Here is a 25,881-nt window from a genome sequence, read left to right on the forward strand (position 1 = left end):
AGTTCAGTGTTTTATGCGCATTGCTGTAAAAATATGATCTTGTTTCCATCCGGAAACACTGAAGCCATTTAATGCTTCTTTGATGTCAAAATCTGTAAACTTTTACATAGCTCCTTCAAAAAGGATTATTTATTGATAAGAATTCAATTGTGAATTAATTAATCCCAAAGTTTAATGGAATTAATGCGTAGAATTTCTCCATTATAAGAAAAAGGGAGGAGGAAAATTAAATACTTTCACAATTTCTGTCTTTTATTCACTTTCAATATGTTAAACTCTGTGTTAGCAGATGTAAAACACCTCCAGGCTGACAGAAATGAAAGATCTCAGATTGGTTTCACCAGCCCAGTTGTTGGCAATGACTGCAACATTCCCATTAACTAACAACCTTCTTTTCATTTTATTGCATAGAAGTCACTGTCAGCAGTTCACTTCTTCTTCAGCCCAAGTGTACAACTCAGGGCTCCTGGAGGAGGTTCCCTAGCACCATTAACGTTTCCAATGGCATTTAACTTTTGAACATGAGCATCATCACAACAGTACTAACGTTCTTGCCTAACTTTTGCTTTGGCAAATAGGTTCTTTTGTGTTTGTTTGCTTGTTTAATTTTCTCCTTTATGTCTAAAGTATGTTTGCAACAAATTGCCATGATTGAATTAAACCAATAATTTAGGATTCTGATATAGAATGTGAAGCAGATCTGAAATGAATGCACAGATTGTTGTATTTTTGAGACTATCCAGACTTCCACTTCTTATCAAAAATGACATAAAGGCAGAACATCTAATCTTTGCATGAAAGGAGTACAGACTTAAAATAAAGCTTCCTAGATTTGATAGATTGAATGGAAATAATAACTGCTTTCTCAGCTCTGAAGGAATAAACCCAAAACAGGCACTAAGTAGCACTGGCAGGGTGTATGCAGCTAATTGTGTGGCTGAACTTATTGTCTGCTGAACATAACTGACAAAAATAAAAGGAGCTTTTAGGAAGCTACTCAGAGGTTTGTGAATGTTTGCTGTTGATTTGAGGCACTGGAGCACTTCTTGAAGAACAGGCTCTCTGAGTATCTAGCCAAACAGATGCCCCAGGAGAGCTAAGCAAGGCTAAAAAACATCTCTGAGCTGTAAAGGGCATGTTCTCATGTGTGCATATCTGATCCTTATGTATAATGTCATAAAAGTGATGCTTTGTAGACGAAGGAGCTCTTTCCAATTGCCACGTGCTTCTCAGACCAGAGTAGTTTGATTTCGCTCCATTCCTGAGCATTCCAATATAAAGGAGAAAAAAAACAAAGAGCTTTCATGTCTTAAAATTTCTTCACACACTGTTGTATCTGTTCATAAAACCGTATTCCAGTGTAATGGTTTGTAGTCATCACTAAGACATCAAGATGGTTAATTGACCGTGATATGATTAATATGGGTAGAGGCAGACTAAAACAATGAAGTGATTAGACCAGCTTAGCAATCCAGCAGTCTTCAAAAGCCAAGCTTACTCATCTGTAATTTTATCTCATTAGGAAAGCTTTGCAAATAAGACTTTTTTAATGAAGATCTTTCTTGAGATGCCTATAATGTCTTTATTTGCCAAGTTAGTATATTTTATCATTTTATTTTCATGGTTTTACTGATGTCATATTACATTATGTTGCTTCATGCAGAAATACTGGCGTTCTATGTTAACAAGGTGAATAAGGTGTCTAAAATGACGGCAAAACAGATTACACACCACAATTATTTGTTTCTAATTTTGTTGCTTGTACAAAACAGTACCTGCTGCTCAGTGGCTGTGATGAATTCCAGAGTCTCTTAAATGATTCTGCTGCTGTCTTGTAAAAAATTTGCTTTAATGCTGGGACTCAGTAAAGGCACTTGAAGATAGAATGGGAGAATATAATTGTATCTGAGTACCTAAGCTGCATTGTGATCATATGAGAATTAATAACTGAGCAGGTTGTGTGCTTTTCAAATCAGTGAGGAAGCTGAGATTTTTAAATGCCTAAATTCTCATTTAAAAAAGAAAACAACAACAACTTGTATTTAAGTGTTGAAATTCACGGAAAAATACACAAGTAACAGTTTAAAGAGTTCATCAAGCTGTCTGTAATTGCTGAATTGTATGTTCCAAAATGTATCAGAAGAAATTAAAGTGGACGATGTGCATCTGGAGGTGTGCGTTTTTCTTGGAAGCACTGGAGACCTGTTGTTATACTCTTAAATTGTGGAGACTGCAATCCTGTGTTTCTAGACACATTTTCTCTAGAAAAATGTGACTACCTTATTGGTCAGTCATTAGAATAATCAGACCTGCTATGCATTACTAAGCTTTTTATGTATATGATGGCCACAAATGTTTTTTGATGCTATTAAGATGCTCCATGCTTAAATATGAGGATTGCTTGCTCTCATGGCATGTTCCAACTGATGCAGTTTAAGGCAACAAGTAAGAAATACTCTGAGATGGTTCTCTGAAAAATGTGAAGTATTAACCCCTGTCGTTTTTATCACATGAGGTCTCTCAAACGCAGGCACATCATTTGTTCTGTTTTATATAAAATGGCTGGCACGTGGGGCTATGATGAATCACATTCTAATGATCAGGTCAGGAAACTTGGTGAGCTGTTTTAACTTGAAAGACAGAAATGCATATCATATTCACAATTGCTGTTTCTTAGATAAAGTTTTCAGTCTTCCAATTTATTTACTTTCAATTTTGGTTTCAGCTCATTTAACCTTCAGAAAATATCTGTGCTGTCTACTGCTTGCACCAGGAAGACTCTAGCAGCCAGTTTGTTGCATTTATCTCTTACTGTGGATCTGTGATGTCTGCAGTAATAAATGCATCCATTTGAAATAGAATTTAAGTTCTTGTTTAAGTGTCTTCTGGAACAAAACATTCGCTTTTGCTTCCAAAGGGCAGATATTGCAGGAAATAGCACGTAACCTGGCCAAGGACAGCTTTATGCTTGAACATCACTTTTCTGCTTGCCTCCACGAAAACAGCAAGGATATCTGCATTCAAGCACTTCAGTTTCTTAATACATCAGAACAAATATCTCTGCAGAACTGAAAGCAGCATGACTGCAACTATCATTTAATTTCTAAAAACATACCCCTGTCCTACCAATTTGCTGTGATTTATTTATTTGAACTTTTAAATCTGAAAGGTACAACAAAGGAGAAAAAAGAATTGGATGAGTGTTGATATTTGCATGCCAGGCTTCTGTCTTCAGAGGCAACAATTCAGCTAGCAAAGAAAATATGACAGTCTTGCAGTAATCCCTGGTTGTCCTGCTCAGAAATTCTTGTGAGATTTGACACTGATATCCTCACCGTGGAAGTGCAGTGAAGCTGTGGCTGCTGCTTTTCAAAACTGATGTGTATCAATGTAACCATATGGATCCTCATTTTGCAGAATATTGGGGGAAAAAACAGACTGAAATAAGAAGCATGGAGAAGATTTGGGTTGCCTGCCTGAGGCTGCTTGAACTCAGTTCATATGTGTGTGTACAGAGCATAACAGAAATCCTAGCATTGAAAAGGACTTTCTAAATACCAGTGCAGTAGTTAATGACAGTCAGTGAATCATAGCATTGGTAATAATTAATTAATTAATCTAGTATCTAAGTGCTAAGTATTTTCTTATATTGAAGCTACAAAGGACCTCCAGTAACTGCCAAAACATACACACCTTTTACATGAAATTTTGCATTCTGAAAAGTTGATATATTAGGAGATTAATTTTATGTACTAACAAAAGCAAAAATACAGAGCAAGGAAATAATCTTCTTGTTTGTTTGTTTCATCCATTCCTTGTTCTCAAAGAGTGTGCTTTAAAATGCTTTTTTTACCTGATATATTTTATATGTATAATATATGCATTTATCATAAGGTTTTATACTTTCATTATTTTTAACAATGTATAAATTGCAATCAATGTTTTTTTCTGAGTGCAATTTATAATCTGTTCAGTTATAAAAGTGAATGGGGTATCAAAATTAGTTACCAGTCAGTAAATGCTAATTAATCTTTCTCTTACGTTCTGTCTTTCAGATTTGCGATAAAGAATGGCATTACTATGTTGTCAATGTTGAGTTTCCTGTTGTTACCTTATACATGGATGGAACAACATATGAACCTTACCTTGTGACCAATGACTGGCCTATCCACCCTTCACACATAGCCATGCAGCTGACAGTTGGCGCTTGCTGGCAAGGTAACATGGCAGTAGACAGTAGTATTTTGAATTCAGGATGGAATCTCATTTGTCTTACTGCTTGAATAGTGAAATGGTTACTAAAGGGATTATGGTATACAAGGAAAAGTAAATCCAGATTGACAATTGATTAAGTCCAAGGATAAAAACAGGTAGGATATAGGCAAGCTTTGCGATTCCACCATCTAAAGAAGTGCTGAATCCAGTTTATATACTTAATATGGAATATCTTCATCTTTATCTTTTGACTTCACTATTTTTAATTACTTCCTTTAATGTCCAACTTTAAGCAAACTGTCTAAATAGTAGTATAAAGTGCAACTCCACTTATATCCTTCTTTCAATCTCTCCATGATATTTTTGTGGATGTTTTCATTACTTATGGACCAATCCTGTACTCTTCACATAGTATCACCAAGGGTGGAAAAGATCTCTAAGATCATCCAGTCCAACCATCCACCAATTGCCAACATTTCCCACTAAACCATGTCCTTAGTACGATGTCTAAATGTTTCTTGAACATCTCCAGGGACAGTGATTCCACCACACTGTGGTGTATTACCAGTAATTCCACTGCTTTAATTCGTTCACTCTGCAACAGACCAGATATAAAAGCAACAGTAATGCAAACCCGAAAGTCTCACTCCAGAGCCATACTTGTATGGGCCTTCGCTTAAATACTAGTTTTTCCTATTTTCTACCTTTTATAATATTTCTTTTTTCATACTCTTTATAGAACTAACATCTGTTTCCTTTTCTGTTCTCAGCTTCCACTTGAAACTTTCCTTTTCTGTTTATCTGCTCTTTTGAAGTTCTCTTTGTTACTGTTCTATGTTGAACTTCTGTTTATGTGTGTCTTGTTTTCACTTAGTACAATCATGAAGTGTGGTGTGAAGCAAACTGTACAATTAGGAAAACATGCTTATGCATAGATTTTATTTCCTCACCGCTCTCCAATGATGGTTTCACTTACTCTCTTCTTGTTAACTTGTTTACCAGTTTGATCTCTGCACAGTATTTTGTTATGAAAATTTGGGCATCTTATGTTTGCCAGAGCTATTCAGCATAAGTAACATGAGAAGCAAACCCAATTGTTAGATTATCGTTACATTCGCGATAAAGATCTAGTCTTTATTTTGGTGGTAACAGGGAGAATAAAGCCACGCTATAAGTAAAAACACGATGAGTATTATGATAGCTAGTTAATCACTGTGATATTACACCTATATATATGTACAAATATACTCTGATCCATCCTTACCTGATACTTGTACCCTTTCATCTTCACAGTATGAATTTAATTGCAGTATATATATATGCCTATTACTTTGGGGATATATGCCAGTATTCTGAAGTATTGCTTTCATTGGCTGCTTCTTCACCTCATTGAGGGCTACTGCACTAGTGCAGCACACAGCCTTTTGTGGAGTGTGTATCTTCCTCTGTGTGCATCCTACTGTAATGTGCTGTGGTTGTGGGCTTGGTGAGAGCACGGTACCAGTGTGAGTAGTGCAGGAGAGAAATAAGATACACAAGTAGCCCCAAAGGGACAGGAACCCAGTGTATGAGGTTCCCCTGCCTAATCCTGCCTCAAAACTGAGACCAGCAGCATGGTGCAGCAGTAGCCCAGGCAGTTCTAGTTGTCTAGATAATTCCAGTAGCAGCTCTTGCATTTTTTTGGCAGTCTGTTCTAAGCCCTGTGCCTATAATATGTCTTAGCTGTTTCTTTCTTGGCACAATTGCCTGTCACAATGGTTTTAGCCAGTAGGGTGATAAGCAGATCGTGGCTGGACCCTTCTGAATGTTTTGGTGTCAAGAGTGTGTGATAAAAGCAGTAGCTGAGATTTTAATGCAGGGTCTGTAATGAGGATAAGTGGCATTGTTCTAGAAGGTGTTTTCAGCCTTTTGTGTGTTGCAGACATCAACCTAACCCACCCCCACCCCCGACTGACAGTGAGGACAGTGAGCATTTGCCTTATTGTTCACTACTGAAGTACCCCCCAAGAATTAATGTTTACAGCATATTAATCAATAATAATCAGTAAACAGCTGTGCGAAACACATAATGTTAGGCAACTGAGGAATTAGGGTTTTTTAATTTATTACCAAGGTCTTGATGTTACTGTACTGTCTTCATGGAGTTGAGCTCTATTTGTTTGAGCTGTATGGGATTGATAATTTGCTGACTATTGAAACACATCAAGCTAACGTATCCTGTTGAGCTGAGAAGATTCTGAAATGCTGATGTAGAAGAATATGAAAATGTCAACACGGTGCAATTACAATTGCTATGATACGAGTTGGATGTAATGATATCTATTCACCTTAGCGGATAAAATTAGCAGGTATATCATTTTGTCTTTGGCTCTGGCAAAAAGTGCTTATGAAAAGCTTATTTGGCAGCCTATTCTTTCTAATTATGTGTAAGACAGTATTTGTTGTTTAAGTGTGCATATACAATTGCTCATGTTTATTCATGTGCAAAAAGCTAGTTTTTCATGCTATCCTGAATTTACAGGGATGTCCTATGTAAGACACACGTAACATTCAGAAGACCTCTAAGCTGTGATTAGTACTTCAAATGATTGCAGTACTTGCAGGGAAAGCAAGAGGGATGATCAGAGTCTACAGTTCTAGGTGGACAGAGTTGAAGGAAAGACCTTGGTTAGCCTGTCAGAGGAAAAAGTATGGTAATATTTTGACAGCTAACATTCTCTTTATGAATAAGCTTTCAACCCTATACAGATCAGTAACAAATGAAGTAGACTGCTTCAGGAACCTTTGTCTTCAAAAAATTAAGAACATGTCTGGCAGTTCTCTGGAATGGTGCAGTACAGCTGATCTTGTCTTGGGGCTAATGGACAGAGTAGGTCATCCCCCAGTGTCCCTTCAGATCCTGCTACCAGCTGTTACAATGCAACTGTCATAGTATGAATCGTCCTGCTGTGACTATGGGCTTACTTTTGTATGTATGTCTCTACTGATACAGCAGAACAGTAGCTATTCCCAGCTATTTTTCACTCACAGACTAAAGATAAACACTTACAGAGTGGCTGTGTTTGCACATCCACATTAGTGTGTCACTTTGGATTAGGAGCACACTTCTAACAATCCCCTGATCATCCCCAGTTCTCTGCTTTTGTCCACATGGATGTCTGAGGTGTCTGAGCACATGAACTGGATTCCTGCTGGAAGAAACTAACTGGCTGTGCGCACCAGCCATGTACCTGCTACATTTGAACCCCCAAAAATGTTTTTGTTGATGGCATCTGAGAAGAATTAGTCTGAAATGAAATAACTGGGAAAAAAAATAATAAATTCAAACCTGACATTTCTATGCATGCATGTAAGCAGCAGTCCTGCAGCTCTGTAAGGTCACTTCAGCTGGTTTATATTGCGTGTACTGCCAGAGATAGACATAGTGCCTAATTCTTTGTTTTAGCTTCTTGTCTATTCTTTCATACATTTTAAGGAACTAGTTTCAAATTTAAGAACATTTGCTTACCTGACACTGCTTCTCATTTTGCATCTCATCAGCACTGTTAAGATCTGCTGTCACACTTACTGTATGTTTCTACATTTCAAAACCCAAGGTCTTAACCTTTGAACTTGTCTTCAGAACTATATTAAGGATATGAGGATATGAAGCTTCAAAACACAATGATTCCTTTCTTCTGTCAGGCTTCACCTGTTTTTGTCATCTTATCACCAGGTGCATTGTTGTTATATTATTAGTGGAAATACATGCTTTCAAAGACAACTCAAAGACATAAATGTAATGACACTTTTGGGAAGATCCAACATCCATGTAGGGTTCTATTTAGCAATTAATTACCTTGGTAAGGACTAAATTACAGTACAGACTGATTCTTTGCTTCAGATGTTGCAGATGTGAAAAGTTCTATGAAACCTCTAAAATTTGGCCCAGAAGAAGAATCCTGTATAACTGACAGGCAAATGAAAGAGGAGAAAAAACATAATCTCTCTTTGAGGATCTTTCTTTGAAGTACAAAGAGCAGCAGTTTGTACTGTAGTCTTAACATGAAAGAACAGAAGTGTCTGCTTCTGTGAAGAAGCAGCGTGCCTAGACACCTTCTTTACTCTCAGCACAACAGCGTATATTTTCCTTACTACATAAGGAAAATGTTGTGCTTATACTGCACAGATTAAGAGAGATGGCTTTCAGGCAGAAACATCAGCCTAAACTAAAGTTGCCATTTTATCCCCTACTCCTAATACTACTCCACACACAAATCTTCAACTTAAAGTTCAAGCCTGAGGTATTTTGCCTGGCAGAAATAGGTTATTGGGAACTAAAGCTACAAACACTGTGAAGATGAGTTATTTAACAATTACAGCAGCTTATCTACTGCTAATGCAATTAGTCTGCGCGGCTTCACTATTGTCTGGCTTTCTTGGTCCTCTCAGGCTCAAGGTAGGCAGTAATTCACAAGCACCAATTCAGCTAACGCTTGCAGGAAATTCAAGCTCTAAAAATTCCTTAGAGGAGAATGAGTAAATCACTAAATATCCCAAGAGTAATTTAGGCGCTATGATCACTGTTGCAGGCGGTATATAATCACATTTTATTGACAACTCCTGAAGATCAGTCTTCCTTTGAAGCTGCTTACTGTGAAGCTGAATAGAGCATAGCTAGAGGGTCTAATGCAATGTACCGTGATAGGACCTCATCTAGCACCAAATGAGCTGGTTTGGGTAAGGTACTGTAAGCCTTTTAGCACAGTGCTGTGCATTAGTCTGCAATGAATGCTCTGAATTTATACTGTATTCTTAGAGACAATAGTTTGTAGAGAATATGGCACATTGTTTACTCAGAGCACATCTAGGTCTGTCAGAGCTGGTTTTGGAGGAAAAAGATAAAGGCTATGTAAGAGAACTTACAGTAGAGAACTTGCAGATACAATTTCTGCATAAATAAAGGTAAGGCCTCAAACATGTTTTGAAACTCATGTTTGATCGCTCTATAATAATCTCATTAATTCATTTTTGAAAATGCTCTGCTTCCTTGGGCACAGATTTGGGAAGTCATCCTTCGCCTCAAAGTTTGTTTATCTCAGCATCGTAAGCACCTGAACGCAGTACTGGGAGAACACTGACAATAATCTTAAAGACAGGTTGCTGCTACCATCCAACAACCCACAAAGCAGTTCTACTTAGCAAAATAAATAGAATTCCAAAAGTAATTGGCTACACTTGATTTCAACTCTTGAAATGCAGGTTAGAAAAAAAACATGAATTATTTATTTTTTCTGTATCGATAATAATAATCATTTTATATTTTCTTCCTTGCAGGAGGTGAAGTTACCAAGCCTAGGTTTGCTCAGTATTTCCATGGCAGCCTTGCCAGTCTTACTATCCGTCCTGGAAAAATTGAGAGTCAGAAAGTGATTTCCTGTTTGCAGGCCTGCAAGGAAGGTCTGGATATTAATTCACTTCAGAGTCTTGGCCAAGGAGTGAAGGTAAGGAATGAACTGACATCGACTTTGATAAAAATTTAGAGATGATTTATGAAGTGGAGAGACCAAGGTAGAGTACACACAGTGCAAGTGTGCTCCTGAAGCCAATGTAATTTCCCATAAAGTCATGAAAAGAAAAAGTGGACCAGTAGAAGATCTATGACACTGCAAAGCAAAATGTTTCTGCGATTGCAAAGGCAGGTGCTCAGAAAGTAAGGTGCTGAAATTTCACAGCCTGTAAGAATTGCCAGGTCATGTTCTCTCTCATTCATGCTTATTTTCATAGTCTTACTGGAGTAGATAAAGTTCCAGAGAATTACTAAATTTTTATCTTAAAGAGCTTTAAAGCAATGCAAATATAACTGGAAGATTTTTCTTCTAGAGACAAAAAGAAACTCCAATGTAGGTGGTCTGAGATATAGAAGGTACTAGAAGGGGAAAACCAGAAAACAAAAAATCAAATTCAAATCAAACATTTTCATACACATTGTTATCATCCATATTATACACATTGTTATCATCCATATTATACACATGACTGTCTTCCCTGATTCTGTAGAACTTTTTCAAAGATTGGAGAGCAGAGAGCAAGAAATTCTATGTCAGTTGACATAGTGGCCAGACAGCTTTGCATTCATTAACACAAGTTTTACACTTGTAAAATCTTGATTATTATTGCCACATAAAAAATCCATTTTAAGATTTCCTATACCAACCCTGTTATTAGATGATAGATATTCTGGTGCCAAAAGTTATAACACAGATAAGCTATTTCCTGGTACACAAATCACAATACCATCTTCTGAAGGAGCGAAGATTCAGATTCAAGTAACAGAGAAGATATTTTGGCTGCAGACTGTGCGGTCAGTGAAACAGCACAGGTTAGTTGGCAGTGTGGTTTTCAGGGCAAAGAAGAGTGAAGCTGTAACACCTGATTTGCATTATGCACTGGAAATGCCTTTTACTATATTTCATGAGCTAAACCTTTTGTTTTAACCAGACAGGAGACTGACTGAAAATAAAATTCATTATCTGTCCAGGTAATGAGATGCCGTGGTTCAGTATAACCAATACATTTCTAAAAACAGGGGTGAAAATATAAACTGAAGGTGCAAAGTCAAGGAGGAACTTTGGTAACTCCAGCTATTTTAAAAAGGAAATGCATGCAGCTAGCGGTTGGTGGAACTTGAGTTGTATATGCATGCCAGTAAGTTCTTTTGCTGGGTTTTTACATGAATTAAAGATGATTATATGCATGATGTTTAATAGCATAGTAATTCCTCCCCTTTTTTCACATTTTGAAATTGGAGAGTGTTTAAATTGTCTGGTTTTCCATGGACTTGGAAAACTCCAGGATGCCTCCCAGTGCAGGTGGCTGGTTTTCTTAGGCAAGGGGGTTGGAACTTCATGATCCTTGAGGTCCCTTCCAACCCAGGTCATTCTGTGATTCTGTGATTCTTACTGTTCTAGCAGTGGACAGAAGAAATGGAGGATTGTTGTCCTCCTTTTCTTTTTTGCAATAATCTTCAAACCATTTTCATTTTCCAAAGGACAGATGAAGCATGGTATTTCTTTAAAGTCGCTCCTTTCATTTTTACTTTCTCAGCCAGATCAACAGTCAGTGTAACAGCAGGAGGCAAAAACAAAAGGATCAGTCAGAGATAGATCGTGGTAGGGTTTCTTATCAGTGCAGACAAAAAGAAGCTTGGATGAAAGGGGAACAGTTGGCACCCAAACTTCAACAGAAAATTAATACTTTCTTGTTCAAAAATAAACATACGTGATCTCACATACACGTGTTTCACAGTTGTACAGATAATAGCTGTTTATGTGGTACTTAGCAGATTCAGTGTTGGCAAGCTGATGTTGGAAGGAATTTCTGCTGGTCACTTTGGACACACTTCATCCTTACACGCACCTAGGAAAGAGCAGTGGAGCTGTAATTCAGTTCCTGATGCAGCAGCATTGGACTTTTTCCGTCTGCAGCCTCATTTTCACAGATCTGTAACAGCTCTCAGAGACACTGTCTAAACTGTTGCTATTTTTAGCCTTTTTTAATGAGAAAGACAAAAATGGCTCAGACTGGGGCTTTCTCCAGTCCCTTTGGCAGCATTCCAGCTGTTCTGGCAGCTGAGCTATTAAGTTAACTAGCTGGCTAGAGTCTCGTTCTGCTCATTTTATTCTTTTACAGATAGAAAAGAGAAGTGTATGTGGGCTGTGACTCATGTCATGACTACTCTTTGTTAAAAAATACCCTTCGGAGCGTTATGACTTTCCTGTGCAAGCTTTGAACCCAGTCCTCTGTGTTCTATTCAACAGAGAAGTCACACTTTGTTTTGTTCTTCATAGTCTATTTACTCACTTTTTAACCTCTGTCTTTTTAAGGAAGTGTAGACAGTCACTGTCTGTATACAATAGAATACACTTATATATACATAATATCCAGCTTTGCAATGTGAGAGGAGGAGGGTGCATTTCTTTGTTTTCTGTGCATTTCTCTGTGTTCTGTGCTGTCAGTTGGAGGGTACAGAATTAAGGGGGCTGATCTGCTTTTTCTGCAATGCAGATGGTTTGCTGAACCAATTAAAAGACCAGGAAAAAAATGGAATCAGGATGAATCATGCTGAAGATAAAAATCAATTGCTTGCTATACAGATACAATAGCAAAATATCTTGGTCAGCAGAACTGCTTTGAGCTCAGTGCAATGGAATAGAGAATAATCAGGGCTACAAGAACAGCCACTGACTCTGCAAGGCTTTTTGGCTCAGAGTAGCAGCTGGCTTTGCGCAAGCAGCAGTTTCATCTTAAATCATGACACCCTTATTGATCATGAGACAGAGATGGGAGAATCCCCTTTATTTTGTCTGACATTAATGAAGATGCAGGAGAGAAACACTATATTTTTTTGTTGTTCAATCATGTCAAAATATATGTCAGAAAGGCTGTCCAGAGTAAAATTAAACAGGAAGCAAGAAAAATATATTTCTGCATACTGCTCTTGTGCAAGTCAGTATTTTTATATGGGGAATGCCTATGACCTAAAAAATATATATATAGTTGTAATAATATCAACAGTAAGGTTATGTTTTCAGCTCTACAGCTGCAGAATTAGTATTAGCAAAGTAGATAACACCGGGAAAATACTACAAATCTGGATAAATTTACTATGAAATTAATTAGTACAGTAGATATAGATATTAACTTATTATATAGATGACAGGCTTGAAACATTTTGGGGGTAACAATACACATTCTCAGCCAACAGTGGCAACTAAGGGTTGTGGTTTTTTTTTCTTAAATGATTAGATTTTAAACTTATATCTGGGCAATGCTCAGTAAACTTGTCCTATTTTGTACTCTGTATCTGATATATTAAATACTAATTATATGCATTTCCCCCAGTATCACTTCAACCCTTCCCAGTCAGTCCTTGTCATGGAAGGAGATGACATTGAGAATATAAATCGAGCTCTCCGAAAGGTCTCTTACATCAACTCTAGACAGTTTCCTACTGCAGGCATACGACGTCTCAAAGTCTCATCTAAAGTCCAGTAAGTTTTAAACCAGCTAATCTGATTAGAGTATTTTTAAAGGATTATTTCTTTCTTCAGACAAGAAAAAAAGGGGAATTGTAAAATCGTATTTTGATGTTATTGAGCTTAAAAGATGAATTTCATTTACTTTTGTGCTGATTTACTTTATGGTTTTTCCTTGTAAGAAACTTCTAATTTGAATATGTTCTGTTTAAGAGTCTGGAGCATACATTCTGGACTGGAGATTGTATGCATTTATTGCATAACTATTTTAATGATCATTAAAAAAATAGTTTTAGTTCCTTTCAGTATACATAAAGCCATGACTTTTTAAAGGAGGCCTATTACTTCTTACTGACTATATATCTGCAGGAGCTTTTCTAACTGTGCTTTAAGTAGTCTTTGTCTATATCCTTCTGTGGCTGTCATCACAGAAGCACTAGTGTTTGGTGTTAAGCAAAGATCTTTGTCCTTCCATTTCCATGCAAGAATTGTGACAGAACCTACATCATAATGTTCACAGTTCTGTGTAATAAAACAGCCATGTGTCTTTCCTGAGCTCCCAGGGTACCTCTCTGTTAGAAGACATTGGGCAGAGCACTGAGAGAGAGCTCACTGTGAGAGCTCTCAGTTGAGAGAGAACCAGGTAGTGACAGATACACCCTGTGTGTAGTTCTTTATTTGGTTTACTGTGGTGCTGCTGGCTGACAGAACTATGGAGAGCATCTTTCTGATTTAGTGTCGCTAAGATGGAATTCAACTTGCACGCCCCAAGGCTGTCCATGATCTGTGCAAACATGCTGTAAGGTACAGGGTGTTTGGAGATTAACTTCAAAGCACACTGCTGATTCAAACAAAAATGCTAATATAAGTTCTACTAAAAACTAGGGCATGCCAGAATGAGTCCATGATGGGTCCAATATAAACGGGTGGTTAGGCCCTTCTACTCACACATGACAAGATCCTCTATTATGTTCACTAGATACTGCCTTGAGAATTTAAAGTTAGGTTTACTACACATAGTTGTCATCATACAGTTAATTTTATTTTTTTAATTGTGCACTTCTTAAATGTCAGTAAAATATCTAAAGATTATTCTTATAGAGACCTTTCTAAAGATAAAGCTTACCCCAAAGCTCTTTGTTTGGCCCTCTCTTTGTAATATCTGTAGTTCTGAATCTGGACAGGGATAGAAAGGAATAGAGGTGTTACTGTTATTGCTCGCCTACCTACAGATGCATGTGGTACTGATACATGTCTATACATAGCAGTGTTAAAGGAATTAACTGAAATAATAAGAGACATCAGGTGGGTTTTGGATGATGCAAGTGCCACACACCTTTGATGTGCAATGTGTTACATCCAGTTAACAACATATTTTTCAGATGTTTTGGTGAAGATGTCTGCATTAATATCCCAGATATCGATGCATATGTAATGGTGCTTCAGGCCAGTGAGCCCAAGATTACAATAAGTGGGATGGACCACTTTGCTAGACCAGCTGCACAATTTGAAAGTGAAAGAGGTGTCGTTCTGCTGCCTGACATCAGGATTATCAGCACTGCCACAAAAATGGAGCATTCAAAAAAAACCAGAGGTATGTTGATTTCTTTTAAATATTATTGCTTACTCAGGCATATGACCCCTCACATTTTTGAAAGAGTAATGCAAAAAAGTAGCACAAAGTCACTTTGTCTGAATTACTTTAAGCCACATTAGTCAACGGCAACACTGTAGTGAAGACATTGCACTTAAACTAATCAAAAAGTGAACAAATCCCTATTCATTTGATTGATCAGAATGTGCTTTCGAAAAGGCAGCTTCCTATTTCATGTCTTGCTTACTTCAGAGTAGTTTCTTTCTGCTCTTCTCCACATACTCTGTTGACTAATGTATTTCCATTAAATTTTGTAAGCAAATTTTATTAATTGTACTAAGAGAGTGGAAAATACTCATTGACTATAGTTGGAATAGATGGAGTTTTAGTCTGTTCTTACACTTCAGATTTACTACTGAGTTTTGGATGATACCTGAGTGAGTAACTCAGTCACTCTTGTGACTCAGTTTCCCATACAAAACAGAAATACAATCATTTACAAAGATGACTTTCAGTGATAACAGTTTATTCTAATGCTGAAAAATGTGTGCTACTGTTTGAAACTAGGTAAATATTTTAAAATAAATTTATGGTTTAGAAAGATTGTCCAAAGGAATCATCCTTTTGGATGATTCTCTGCAAGGTAAGTGAGAATCCGAGCAACCTGACGAATCTTTGTAAATATTTTGTGGGCTAGAATAAGCAGCCAATAGATGTATATTTCTTGGAAAGATAAAATCATTAATGACGTGCAGGTGTGGGAGCATGGATTCCCTGAAGCTATTTCCTATAATAATGCTACTCATAACTTGCCTTAAATTGCATCTATTCTCTGAAGGCTGGAAAGTGCATTGTATCATGGTATGAACTGCATACAATTAAGGTATATCAAATTAATTCCTGTGTGGAAAAGAGGTAATTATCCTTCATTTAAGAGACACTGCATGTATGATACTCCATGTGGCTAAACATAATGACATCTTTAAAACTGTTCAGTGAATTAGAAACTACTGCCCTCCATAAGTTTTGTATTTCTCAATTCTTCCAAATACAATTGTTGCCATAATTAGGGCTGTAGTGCCTCTACTTTACTTATAAAGACTGAGGTCTCACCTTCAGATGGAATGCAGCAGCATTACTATTCTATATAGTAACACTGTCACTTAGTTGCTGGGAAGCCAGGTACTTCTTAACGTGCCACCTGTTATTTATATCCACTAATAATTAAAATGAATAGATAATAATTGGTCTGGGGAATACCTGCGTTTTGCAATTGATTACTGAATTCTGCCTCTCAGTTCCTCTACTTTACAACTTGCACTATTATTTTTCTCAGTCCACATACTATCTGACAGACCTGTGTACACAACAAAGATAGCCATAAATTTTCACCATTATCTAGCTGTTCCCATTTTTGCTCTTACTAGGAGTTACATAGTTTGATCATCATAAGTGTAGCAGAGATGCACACAGCAAGGCTGAGGAGGCTAATGTAGTCACCATGTATTCCTCAGTCACAGGACCAGTCAGGTCTTTCTCTTTTCAAAAGCAGAGCAGACAGTGCCGTAGGCAGCAGCATGACTATGGCTCCGAGGCCTTTTTCACCTGCAGGGGACCCCTGGAATGCTGAAGTGTTGCTGCTTGTCCTGCTTCATTGGAGAAATCTGTGTGACCCAGTGTGACTGAAAATGCTGTCTCTCCCTTTCATGTTCATCCATCAGTGGTGGCAAAAGCAGCAAAGCTGAGCAGTTCAGGCTTTTCTCTTTCTTTGCAACCCAGCTCTTGCCTGTCTTATAACTTCCTAATTAATGGTCCAACTCATCAGGCTAATAACTATTCAGATATGCCTAACTTGCAAATTTGAGATGGCTCTGAACTTTTTAATACAAATTATAACTGTCTCCAGCTGTAGAGTTTAGATCCCCACATTCACTGTACAAGGAGTTGGGAATCTAGTGTGTAAGATTTTTCTACCTATGCCTTGCTTACTTACATACCCTCCAAAATGAACATATATAAATGGATGTTGAGTTCCAAGATGGCCATCTCTGTCTTTAGCATCTTAAGGGAGATGGTTAAGCAGTCTTGCAAGACCCTTTATGCTATGTTTACCACAGAAATAAATATAATACCCTGATATTTTACTTCTATTCCAGTGATAGATTTTGTTTTAATCATACTTATTGAAGGCTAGTCACTTTAGGACTTAATTTCTCTATGTCATATTATACAGACTCTTGCCATTTATGGTAATCCCATGATGTTTTCAAATAGGTGGCATAGCGTTCCCCATAATGCCAACTCTTTGTGGGTCATAGAACAACTGAGAAAATCATCTAAGCATTGGTATGTTTGATATTTGTAATCTGTGGTACCAATCTGGTATCAATACTGAAAAGCAGAATTGTTAACATGAATTGTTTCCGGGATCCAATTTTAGTTTTCTGCCTTCACTGCTGCTTGTGAGTTTACTGTAGTAAAAACATATTACAGAAAAATTTATCTTCTGTCTCCCTTTGTGTTTGTAGGCCTTCGTTGTTGCAGCATCTGAACAGGCAAAATGCTTCTCTTTAGATTTGCCTCAAGTGTGCCATGCTTAATATGAGCAAAGAACAATTCAGACATCTTTGCAGAATTCTTTGTTTCTTTTTTTTCTCTTTGTGGTATTTGCCATGTTTTCACAGCCAATAAGCCAGTGGTGTTGGAGGAAATGCTCCACAACTTGGATTTCTGTGATGTTTTGGTCACTGGTGCAGAACTAGATCCAGAACACGAGTGTTTAGAACTAGATCGTACTGAGCTTCAAGGAAAACATCTAGATGCCACAAATTCCACAGCAGGATATTCAATCTATGGTATGTCCATAGACTTTGCATTCCCTTATTTCTTCCCACCAACAGTTACATTCTTGGAATGAAAGGACAATGTAATTTGAGAGAAAGCTGTGGTGTGCTACCAGTGAAGTATTTCAGGAGAGACTGTCTCAAAAAGCAATCATTGCTACTTGATGTCTGGGTGTGTTGTGTTTATCCATTATCCACCATGAATACAACACAGCTTTGTCTCATCTCTGTACTCCCCAAACACAGAAGAAAGCAACACTGCTTGCTTTAACTGTGACGGATCTTGTGGACCATCATGCTGGAATGTGTGAATGAGGGGGTTCCTCAGTTTTCCTGCATAGTGATGGTAACTCACTAACCTTTTGTTTTGTTTTGTTTTTCTTCCCTCTGAGTAATTAATACTTTATTTATCTTCATGGTTATATTTAGTCTTCTCCATTATGGACTTAAGATTTGATTCAAAAAGCTATTTTCCCTGTTAGGAAATATTTGATGCACTGCCAAGTTTTGTATTTTCTGTGGCTGTTTGATTTCCCCTGTGCAAGGAGTGTTGGTTGCATAGCACTCCAACTGATAATGTGCTGCCACCATTTCAGGTGTGGACACCATCCACAACTATGAACAGGTTCTTCAGCAGATTCGATATCGTAACTGGTACACTTCTGCCACCTTTGAAAGGAAGTTCAGAATCAAGTGCTCTGAGCTGAATGGGCATTACAGCAGCAATGAATTTAACTTGGAGGTAAGCAATCTTTTAGTTAAGCCTTTCTTTTCTAACACAGAAGCCGAGTATTTGCCCCATCTTTCACAACAATTAGATTTATTTAAAATCTGGAGAATGATTGACATGTTGCATTCAGGAAGCATTCTAAAGTTTTATGCAAAGAGGAAATTAACATTAATGGTCATTCCTCATGGTGCATTTGTCTAGTCAGATGCATTGTGATGATGCTTCTCTTGAACTCTAACAGAGAGACGTCTGCTCAAACAGAATAGAGGATAAAGTTGTCACTGATTTTTCATAACCCCAACTATTATGTAAGATGTCCTACAGTTGTTGGTTTCATTTTGTTGTTGTTGCTGTAAGATCTGTATACTTCAAAGTAAATCACCACTGCTTCATTATTTTCCTTAGCTGCTTTTTAAGCTGTCACACTTTTCTTTCCTGCTATGTTCAACTTTTCAGTTTTGCCAAGCAATACCTTGTTATAATAATGTTTATAGAATCTTCTCCATCAGGTGGAAATTATTCCTGGTAACTTGTATGATTTCAGATTTCTTTGAGAATGAAAGTCAGTATACAGATATTGAGCACATAGGATTTTCATGCAACCCATATATGGTCAGTTGCTACAGGAAAATGTGGATATCTCTTGTGAGGTTATTTTTGTTAGTACTGCGTCAGTGACTGTTAATGCTAGGAATTATGTTTATAAGGTTTATATACTAATTTTCCTATCTTCTGATGAACTTCTGAATACAATATAGTATATGGAGGCAGAAAATAGAATACAGAAGAATATCTGATAGAATATCTGATCTCTTATACTTCTTGTATGTCAGGTCAATATCCTACACAGTACCAACTCCAACTATATGGACCATGTAAACCATGTGCTTGCACAGCCACACTTTCTCCAGTCGGTCCACCATCCAGAGGAAAGCATAAGTACTCCTCACAACTCAGGTATGTGATGCCTTTAAAGTGACTTTTCTTAATGATTCTGTTCTGTTGGGACATCCCTTATGATTCAGTCTAATTAACAAATGAAGCCCTGAAATTCTTCATAGCTATATCTTGTGACAGCTCACATTGATCGTGGCACCTTTCTGACAGAAAGCTGTTATACTGAGTTTTCTCTTTATGATGATGTACTTAGTACTAAAAGCTGGTATTCTTCTTAAAGTCTACATTAAAGGTTAAGTACTCTGGTTCAATCTAGTCAACAGGATGTCTTGTTTATAGTATTGAATGGTATGAAGGATATTGTCTTTACTGTATTACTCTGGCATACCTGCTTCTGCCTATTCTGGTAAGTAAGTATGTAAAGAATAAAGCTGAATAAGCATAATTAGCTCTAGACTGTAATGTTACTGTATTTATTTTATTTTATTTTGTGTAAATTGCTGTTGCAGAACCAACTATTGCAAAGTACTTCTTTCTTTTCTTCTTCCATCTTGTTCTGATTTCAGAGTTCCAGTCTTACAGGCAACACAGCAAAATGGGGTACAGAACTACTGTAGTTCCTGGAACTGCAGTACCCAGGGAGCAAAAGTACATGTCCAGTAATGTGTACAACTATGGAGCTGATAACATAAGAGTAGTTTGGAGCGATGTCTTTGTGACTAGCTGGAGATAGAGGCTTCTCAGAGTGCAATTAGAACAGTGAGGAAAAAATGTTTTGGATTCTCAAGAGTCTACAAGAAAGACTGTAACACAGGCAATAGAGTATCAATGATCTATTCTTTTTCTTGGCAATGGAAATCCCAGTATGAGTGTTTGAAACCTTGTAAAATAAAAGTGTGGAAATAGATTGATTTATTTTTTTCACAGCTAATGTTAAAACTTCATTTACTTGTAGTCAGAAGGGGACAACACACAGGTAGGATGAAACTGCAGAAACTGTTTTGAAATTGATTCTCAACTGATTGGCTGATTGACTTCTGGAATTAAATGAATTAAAGAACGAACATGAGGCATAGTAACTTCTTAGTTAAGATTTGCAATACTTATTATTTTGCGTATGCTCTGCCCTGGAAAGTGGGTACTTCACCACCTCTGCAGTCCCAGACAGGTGGCAGAGGAATAGATATCAAGGAATAAAAAATAGACAAGGTCTTTACTGTTTTGTAGGCAACTTTGTCCATAGACATAAACCTGTTGCCTTTTCCACTTTTTATTTCAGTTGTTCCAAGTCTGGCTACTGTCGTCATTGTGATCTGTGTGAGTGTACTCATTTTCATCATAGCTGTGGGAGTCTATAGAATTCGGACAGCCCAGCAGCACAGCTCCACAGACAATGAAAGCAGTAAGGAAAATGAAATGGATTGGGATGATTCTGCTCTGACGATTACTGTCAACCCCATGGAGGTAAGTTACTGAAACATAATAGTATATCATGTTAATACCAGGAGTCACTGTCCAGGCTGGTAGGTTCTTAGCTGCAAGTTTAAAGCCTCTTTCTGTGTACATTTAACAAGGCTTGGCAGAACAGTTATATGTACAGACACGCAGGACCCCAGATCTTTTGAGCTCTGCACACCACAATAATATATAAATTGAGCACTTAATATTTTTTTATTGTCAGAAATAGTTGCTGAATACATGGTGCAGAACTCTTTGGTGCAACTTAACTTCTCCATCTGTCTTTGTCCTCCTGGCATCCAAGATAGAGTTGTTACTTTGTAAATATTAATACACTTAAAGGAGAGGAAATGATCAGCAATTCAGATAAACTGACATTGAAGGGTTAAATTTTGTCAGCTTGACTAAGAGAAAAAAACAACAAAGGTATTTCTTATTAATATTCCATTCTTGTTATAGTAGGTTTTGAATATCTAATAGTCACATAATGAGGAAAAGCAGATTTTTTCCAGCGTGCTAGTGTTATCAAATGATGAGCAGTAAGGGTCCATATTCTCATAGCCACTGGCAAGAAGGGACTTTTCTTGTACTGTCTGTTTCTCATTTCTTTAAATGTATACTGTAGAAATATGAAAAGCCTCACCGGGTTGAAGAGGAGAGTGAAGAGGAAGATGATGAAGAGGAAGATACAACCAGTGCTGAATCAGATGAAAGTGAAGAAGAGGAGGACGAGGAGGAAGAGGAGGAATCGACTGTCCAAAAGAGAGGCAAGCAGAATCTCACCAGGAAAGAGCAGTTGGAGTGGGATGATTCAACACTCCCATACTAACAAACAGCCCTCGAGCAACGTTGCTCCTTTTGTAATCACCAATACAATGTTTTTTCAGTCTATGAATTAATTGACAGAATTTGAACTTCTGCTTGCCTGTAACTCTTTTGCCTAAAATGATCTTGTTGTAGTAATTGATAATGGTAGAACTGACCCTTTTCCTACGAAGGCCGGAGAACACATGGTACAATCATATTGGCATTGCCAGTTCTAAAGTAATCTAGAACTTAATCTGTTAGCAAGCATCGGGTTCAGTTTCCTCTTTCTGTACAACAGGTCTGTGACAAAAGTGTTGTCACTCAGTCCATAGAGTTTTTTTGCCTTTGCTATTTTTTCAAACAGGAGAGATTTCAGCTTCTTATGAAGAATAACCTATGTGGGTCCAAATAACACACCTGCCCTTTGGCTTCACGTGTTTACAGGTTTAACGTAATATAATCCCAGTTCAAATTAGGAGAGTTTTAGTGCTACAGGTGACAGAGACTGAATTCCATTTGTTGTCTCTTCCTGCCTTCTTGTATGTTAAACTATCTTCTACAAGGGAATATATTTAGGACTTGATAAGGGATGCATGTATGCCTGTGTAGAAAAGGACAGTGTATTTTTCAAGAATTCTGTCAGAAACATGAAGAGAGGGATTTTATCCAACCCATGCATAGAAGCTGAAGAAAATGGACGCTGAAGCTTACTGAGGGGGAAAAAAATGTTGTTCTGTGTCCAGCAATGAAATGATCTTACACAAACAGTAAAATCTCACTGAATTGATATACTGTAAATCTGTAAAGCTACTCATTAGTTATGGACTGAACAATTTGCAGCAAATCGATGCTTTAACCGTCTTGTAAAATCATTAGCTTGCTGCAGTATCTAACTGAAATAGTGGAAAATAAGTGACCTCATTATACCATGGATATGTACAGTTGGGACTCAAACAATAATGTTTTATGAGGAAAATGTTCCCTTCTGCTTTGCTGAATGCCAGCTGGAATTCCTCTGTTCTGTAGAGAAGTATGCCGTCACCCCACCCTGAGTGACACAACAGAAAGTGACAACACAACTGTCAGCCCTTTATTGGGCACATAATTCTCCCTTTTATTTCTTCTTCCTGAAGCCATTATTGTTAAGAAAAGGTTTTATAAAATAGAACTAGGATAACTGAAACCTACTTGGAACCAAAAGAAGTTGAAAAAAGCTCGTAAGAGGTTGAGAGAGTGTTTTAGTTATGGTAACACAGCATATTTTTCTTATACACTGTTAAAAGAGGGGGAAAAAAGGCTACATACAATGTGTTGGTAAGTCTGTGTGGTGTGTTTTCTGTCCCCATTCCTTAAGAATCTATCTATCTTCAACTGTTCTGCATACCAAGTAATGCAGCAGTTGCTAGGATAACTATTCTAATGCATAAAAACAAAAATGGCATGGAAGTGAATGCTGCCTAGTGGCTTTTCTGCTTTTCTCCTAAATAGATCTTTTTTGCTTACTATTTCATCACTGATGTGTAATATGCTATTTAAGCTGTCCACTCTCCCAAAGAAACAAGCAGATGGTCTTGAGTTAATAGGAGCACCTATGAATGACAACTCATCCTGCAAAGAGTAACCTGAGAGACCTTGAGGGTACTCACCTACATCAACATTATTAGCAGCAGCTCCTGCAGGTCTTGGAATTCAGAGAATTTATTCTGGGGTTTCTAGTTGGTGATAGATTTTTTAAATCAATTTCTGCATCTATCTAACAGCTGTAGGAAAAGATTGACCACAACTGGATAGTGCAGTTTAATCATAAGAAAGTAAATGAAAAGAACCTTAATATATTTTAAAATTAGAGATTTTCATTCTCATTTTTGTTGTTTAAGACCAGCAGTATAGAAGTTTTCTTTCTTGTACAGTCCCATTTCATTTTTATTCTGGTCTCTCCCAGGAATTAAAAGAATATGTGAAGAATTGGTCCTAGATACAGAAAATTTATCTGCAGGAATAATAATTATATAAAATGGGCTATGATATCTATTTATAGACAGCCTAACCTGCAAAAGAAATTTGTTACTAGATCCTAGTACCCAGATCATTCCCTAGTGTTACTGCTACTTTTATTAGTGACATGAAGCAGGCCCTTCATGATACTTATCAGCACATTTCTCAGCAAAGCTTTCTGCTCAGAGAAAAAAAGGAAATTTAAAATTAAGGGTAAATATTTAAATGTCAATTTCATATTTAAAACTGGACTTCATTTAGATTGTTTTTAATGTCTCTGTTCTTCCTGATTATTATTGTTATCTATTATTATTTGTTACTGCAAATGTGAAAGCAAGTTGAAACAGCAATTTACAATATTATCAATAGCCTTCTGTTGTTTTATATGCCTGTGTCTATCCAGCCAATGGATTTCTATCTTTTTGTTACTGGAAGCAAATCTTTTCAGGTCATGCTGGTACTTTCATTATACAAGAAGCCAATACAAAGTATTTTCTCTACTTTAAGTAAACTTACCTTTTTAGACTTGAGCAAAGTAATACAGGAGTGGGTGTTATCACTTAAATTTAGTTTGCAACAAAATATTCAGAAAACTAAAGTGCATCACTGCACATATTTTAGATTAAGTGGTGGTTAAAGTGGATTATGCAGCATTGTTCATTCAGAGGAACAGAAAACATTAGTAAGAAGCTTGACCTTACAGTTAAAATATTTGTATAGATTTTACAACAGTGAGTTTATAAGCAATATAGCAGAAGAATAAGATAGAAACATCAAACTGTTTGAATTACTTTAAATAAATTGCTTCCCCAACATGATTCTTTTTTTTAATGTAAACTAGTTGCTTAAAACAAAACCAGAACATATACATGCACATACAAGCACCCCTTCTGCCCTCTCCCACCCCATCAAAAGCCAAATACATCTCACTTTTCCTCCCCAAAAAATGTTTATGCTCAGAAATGACAACTGCAGGCTTAATGTTTATCCTAAGTCCAGTTGCAAGCTTTGAGCTATCAAGGCACAAAAAAGGTGCCTTTTTTTATAGAAGCAATAAACAAGTGCATCCAAACACCATCTCTGAAGCCGTACCCCTGTTATATATTACAACACCTGGAATCTGTGGCAACAGAGATTTAAAATGATATCTTACCAATGACAGCTTTAAAATTGTTGAAATTCTAATCTAAGGCTGGGAAAAAATACAAATGCAAATTCAAGACAGTGATATACTGTTATATGCATTAATATAACTGCCTAAGTTGAGTTTTGTGATCAGTAACTCACATTTCTTTTTCCCTTCCATCCCTTCCATGGGTATTTTATTTATCTATCTCTGCAAAGAGAACTAAAGAGGCTTAACTTTTGAGATTAGTCTCAAAATCTGTGACACTGAATGACGCCATTTCAAATTAGAAATAGACATACAGGGTTCATGACATCTTTAGTGCTATTTAAAATAAACTGTGCTGGACTATTTGTTCACTAAAAAAGGCAATAATGTCTCTACTGCTTTTTAACTGTCAAGGACCTCATCCTCCAAGGGCCACTGTGAATGTGCAGTGTGTTTCCCCTTTCTGGTGCTGGACTTGCTGTGAACATGCACCATCCATCAGTCCCTATTTGCAGCAGCTGCTCTTGCTTGATGGTAAAAACTGAAAAATAATGCCATTGGACAGTTGCAACTTCAGGTTAAGGCCTGGTCAGAAGATAATTCCAGAAGCAGCCCCATGATACTTTGGCAACTGTTCTGTACCCTGCATAAAATTGTGCCTCACTCAGCTGTCTCATTCTGTGACCCAAGAGGCAAGTAATGCATTTACCTGGTGAGGACAAAAGCAGGCTGGAGGATGATACTGTCTCTGATGGAATCTTTGGTGTCGGCACGCTGACAACTTCTACCATCATCCATGCCTGACAGACAGACGGAATAATGTCTGATGGAATGTCCATAAGAAGCTGCTTCTGGTATTCTGGAAAATAAACTATTATGCCAAATTAAGAACGTATGGAAAAGGATGAGGATACTTAATTAATTATTGAGGGAGGGAAAAGAAATTAAATTAAACTGAGAGAACATCTCCAGGACCTGAGAAAAGTCTCTTCTTCCCATAACATAATCAGAATTATGAATTAAGTATATCCATAACAGTATAGCACTACAAGTTCTTGTATGCTTATTGAAAATGACAATACAATTCTCTTAGCATGATACCGTTTTCATATAAACAAATACTATCCAGAAATATCTTGGAAGGCAAAGGAGCCATATAATGCTCTGACAATTAATTAACATCCTAACCATGAATAATAATTTACTTACTT

General features: G+C 37.1%; 1 protein-coding gene across 1 annotated transcript in view; it reads left to right on the forward strand.

Moving 5' to 3' along the window:
* The window catches only part of CLSTN2 (calsyntenin 2), a 259,996-nt gene extending 234,215 nt beyond the window's left edge, over positions 1-25,781 (forward strand). Inside the window, exons 9-17 of the mRNA XM_015871212.3 lie at positions 4,056-4,218; positions 9,532-9,698; positions 13,099-13,247; positions 14,615-14,826; positions 17,511-17,681; positions 18,266-18,411; positions 19,233-19,356; positions 20,576-20,760; positions 21,380-25,781. Coding sequence (XP_015726698.2) covers positions 4,056-4,218; positions 9,532-9,698; positions 13,099-13,247; positions 14,615-14,826; positions 17,511-17,681; positions 18,266-18,411; positions 19,233-19,356; positions 20,576-20,760; positions 21,380-21,583 — 1,521 coding nt within the window. The 3' untranslated portion in view covers positions 21,584-25,781. The remainder of the gene's footprint in view (positions 1-4,055; positions 4,219-9,531; positions 9,699-13,098; positions 13,248-14,614; positions 14,827-17,510; positions 17,682-18,265; positions 18,412-19,232; positions 19,357-20,575; positions 20,761-21,379) is intronic.
* The last annotated feature ends 100 nt before the right edge of the window (positions 25,782-25,881 follow it).

This window comes from Coturnix japonica, chromosome 12 (genome assembly GCF_054131305.1).
Source record: "Coturnix japonica strain WE chromosome 12, WE-NBRP24, whole genome shotgun sequence".
NCBI lineage: Eukaryota > Metazoa > Chordata > Aves > Galliformes > Phasianidae > Coturnix > Coturnix japonica.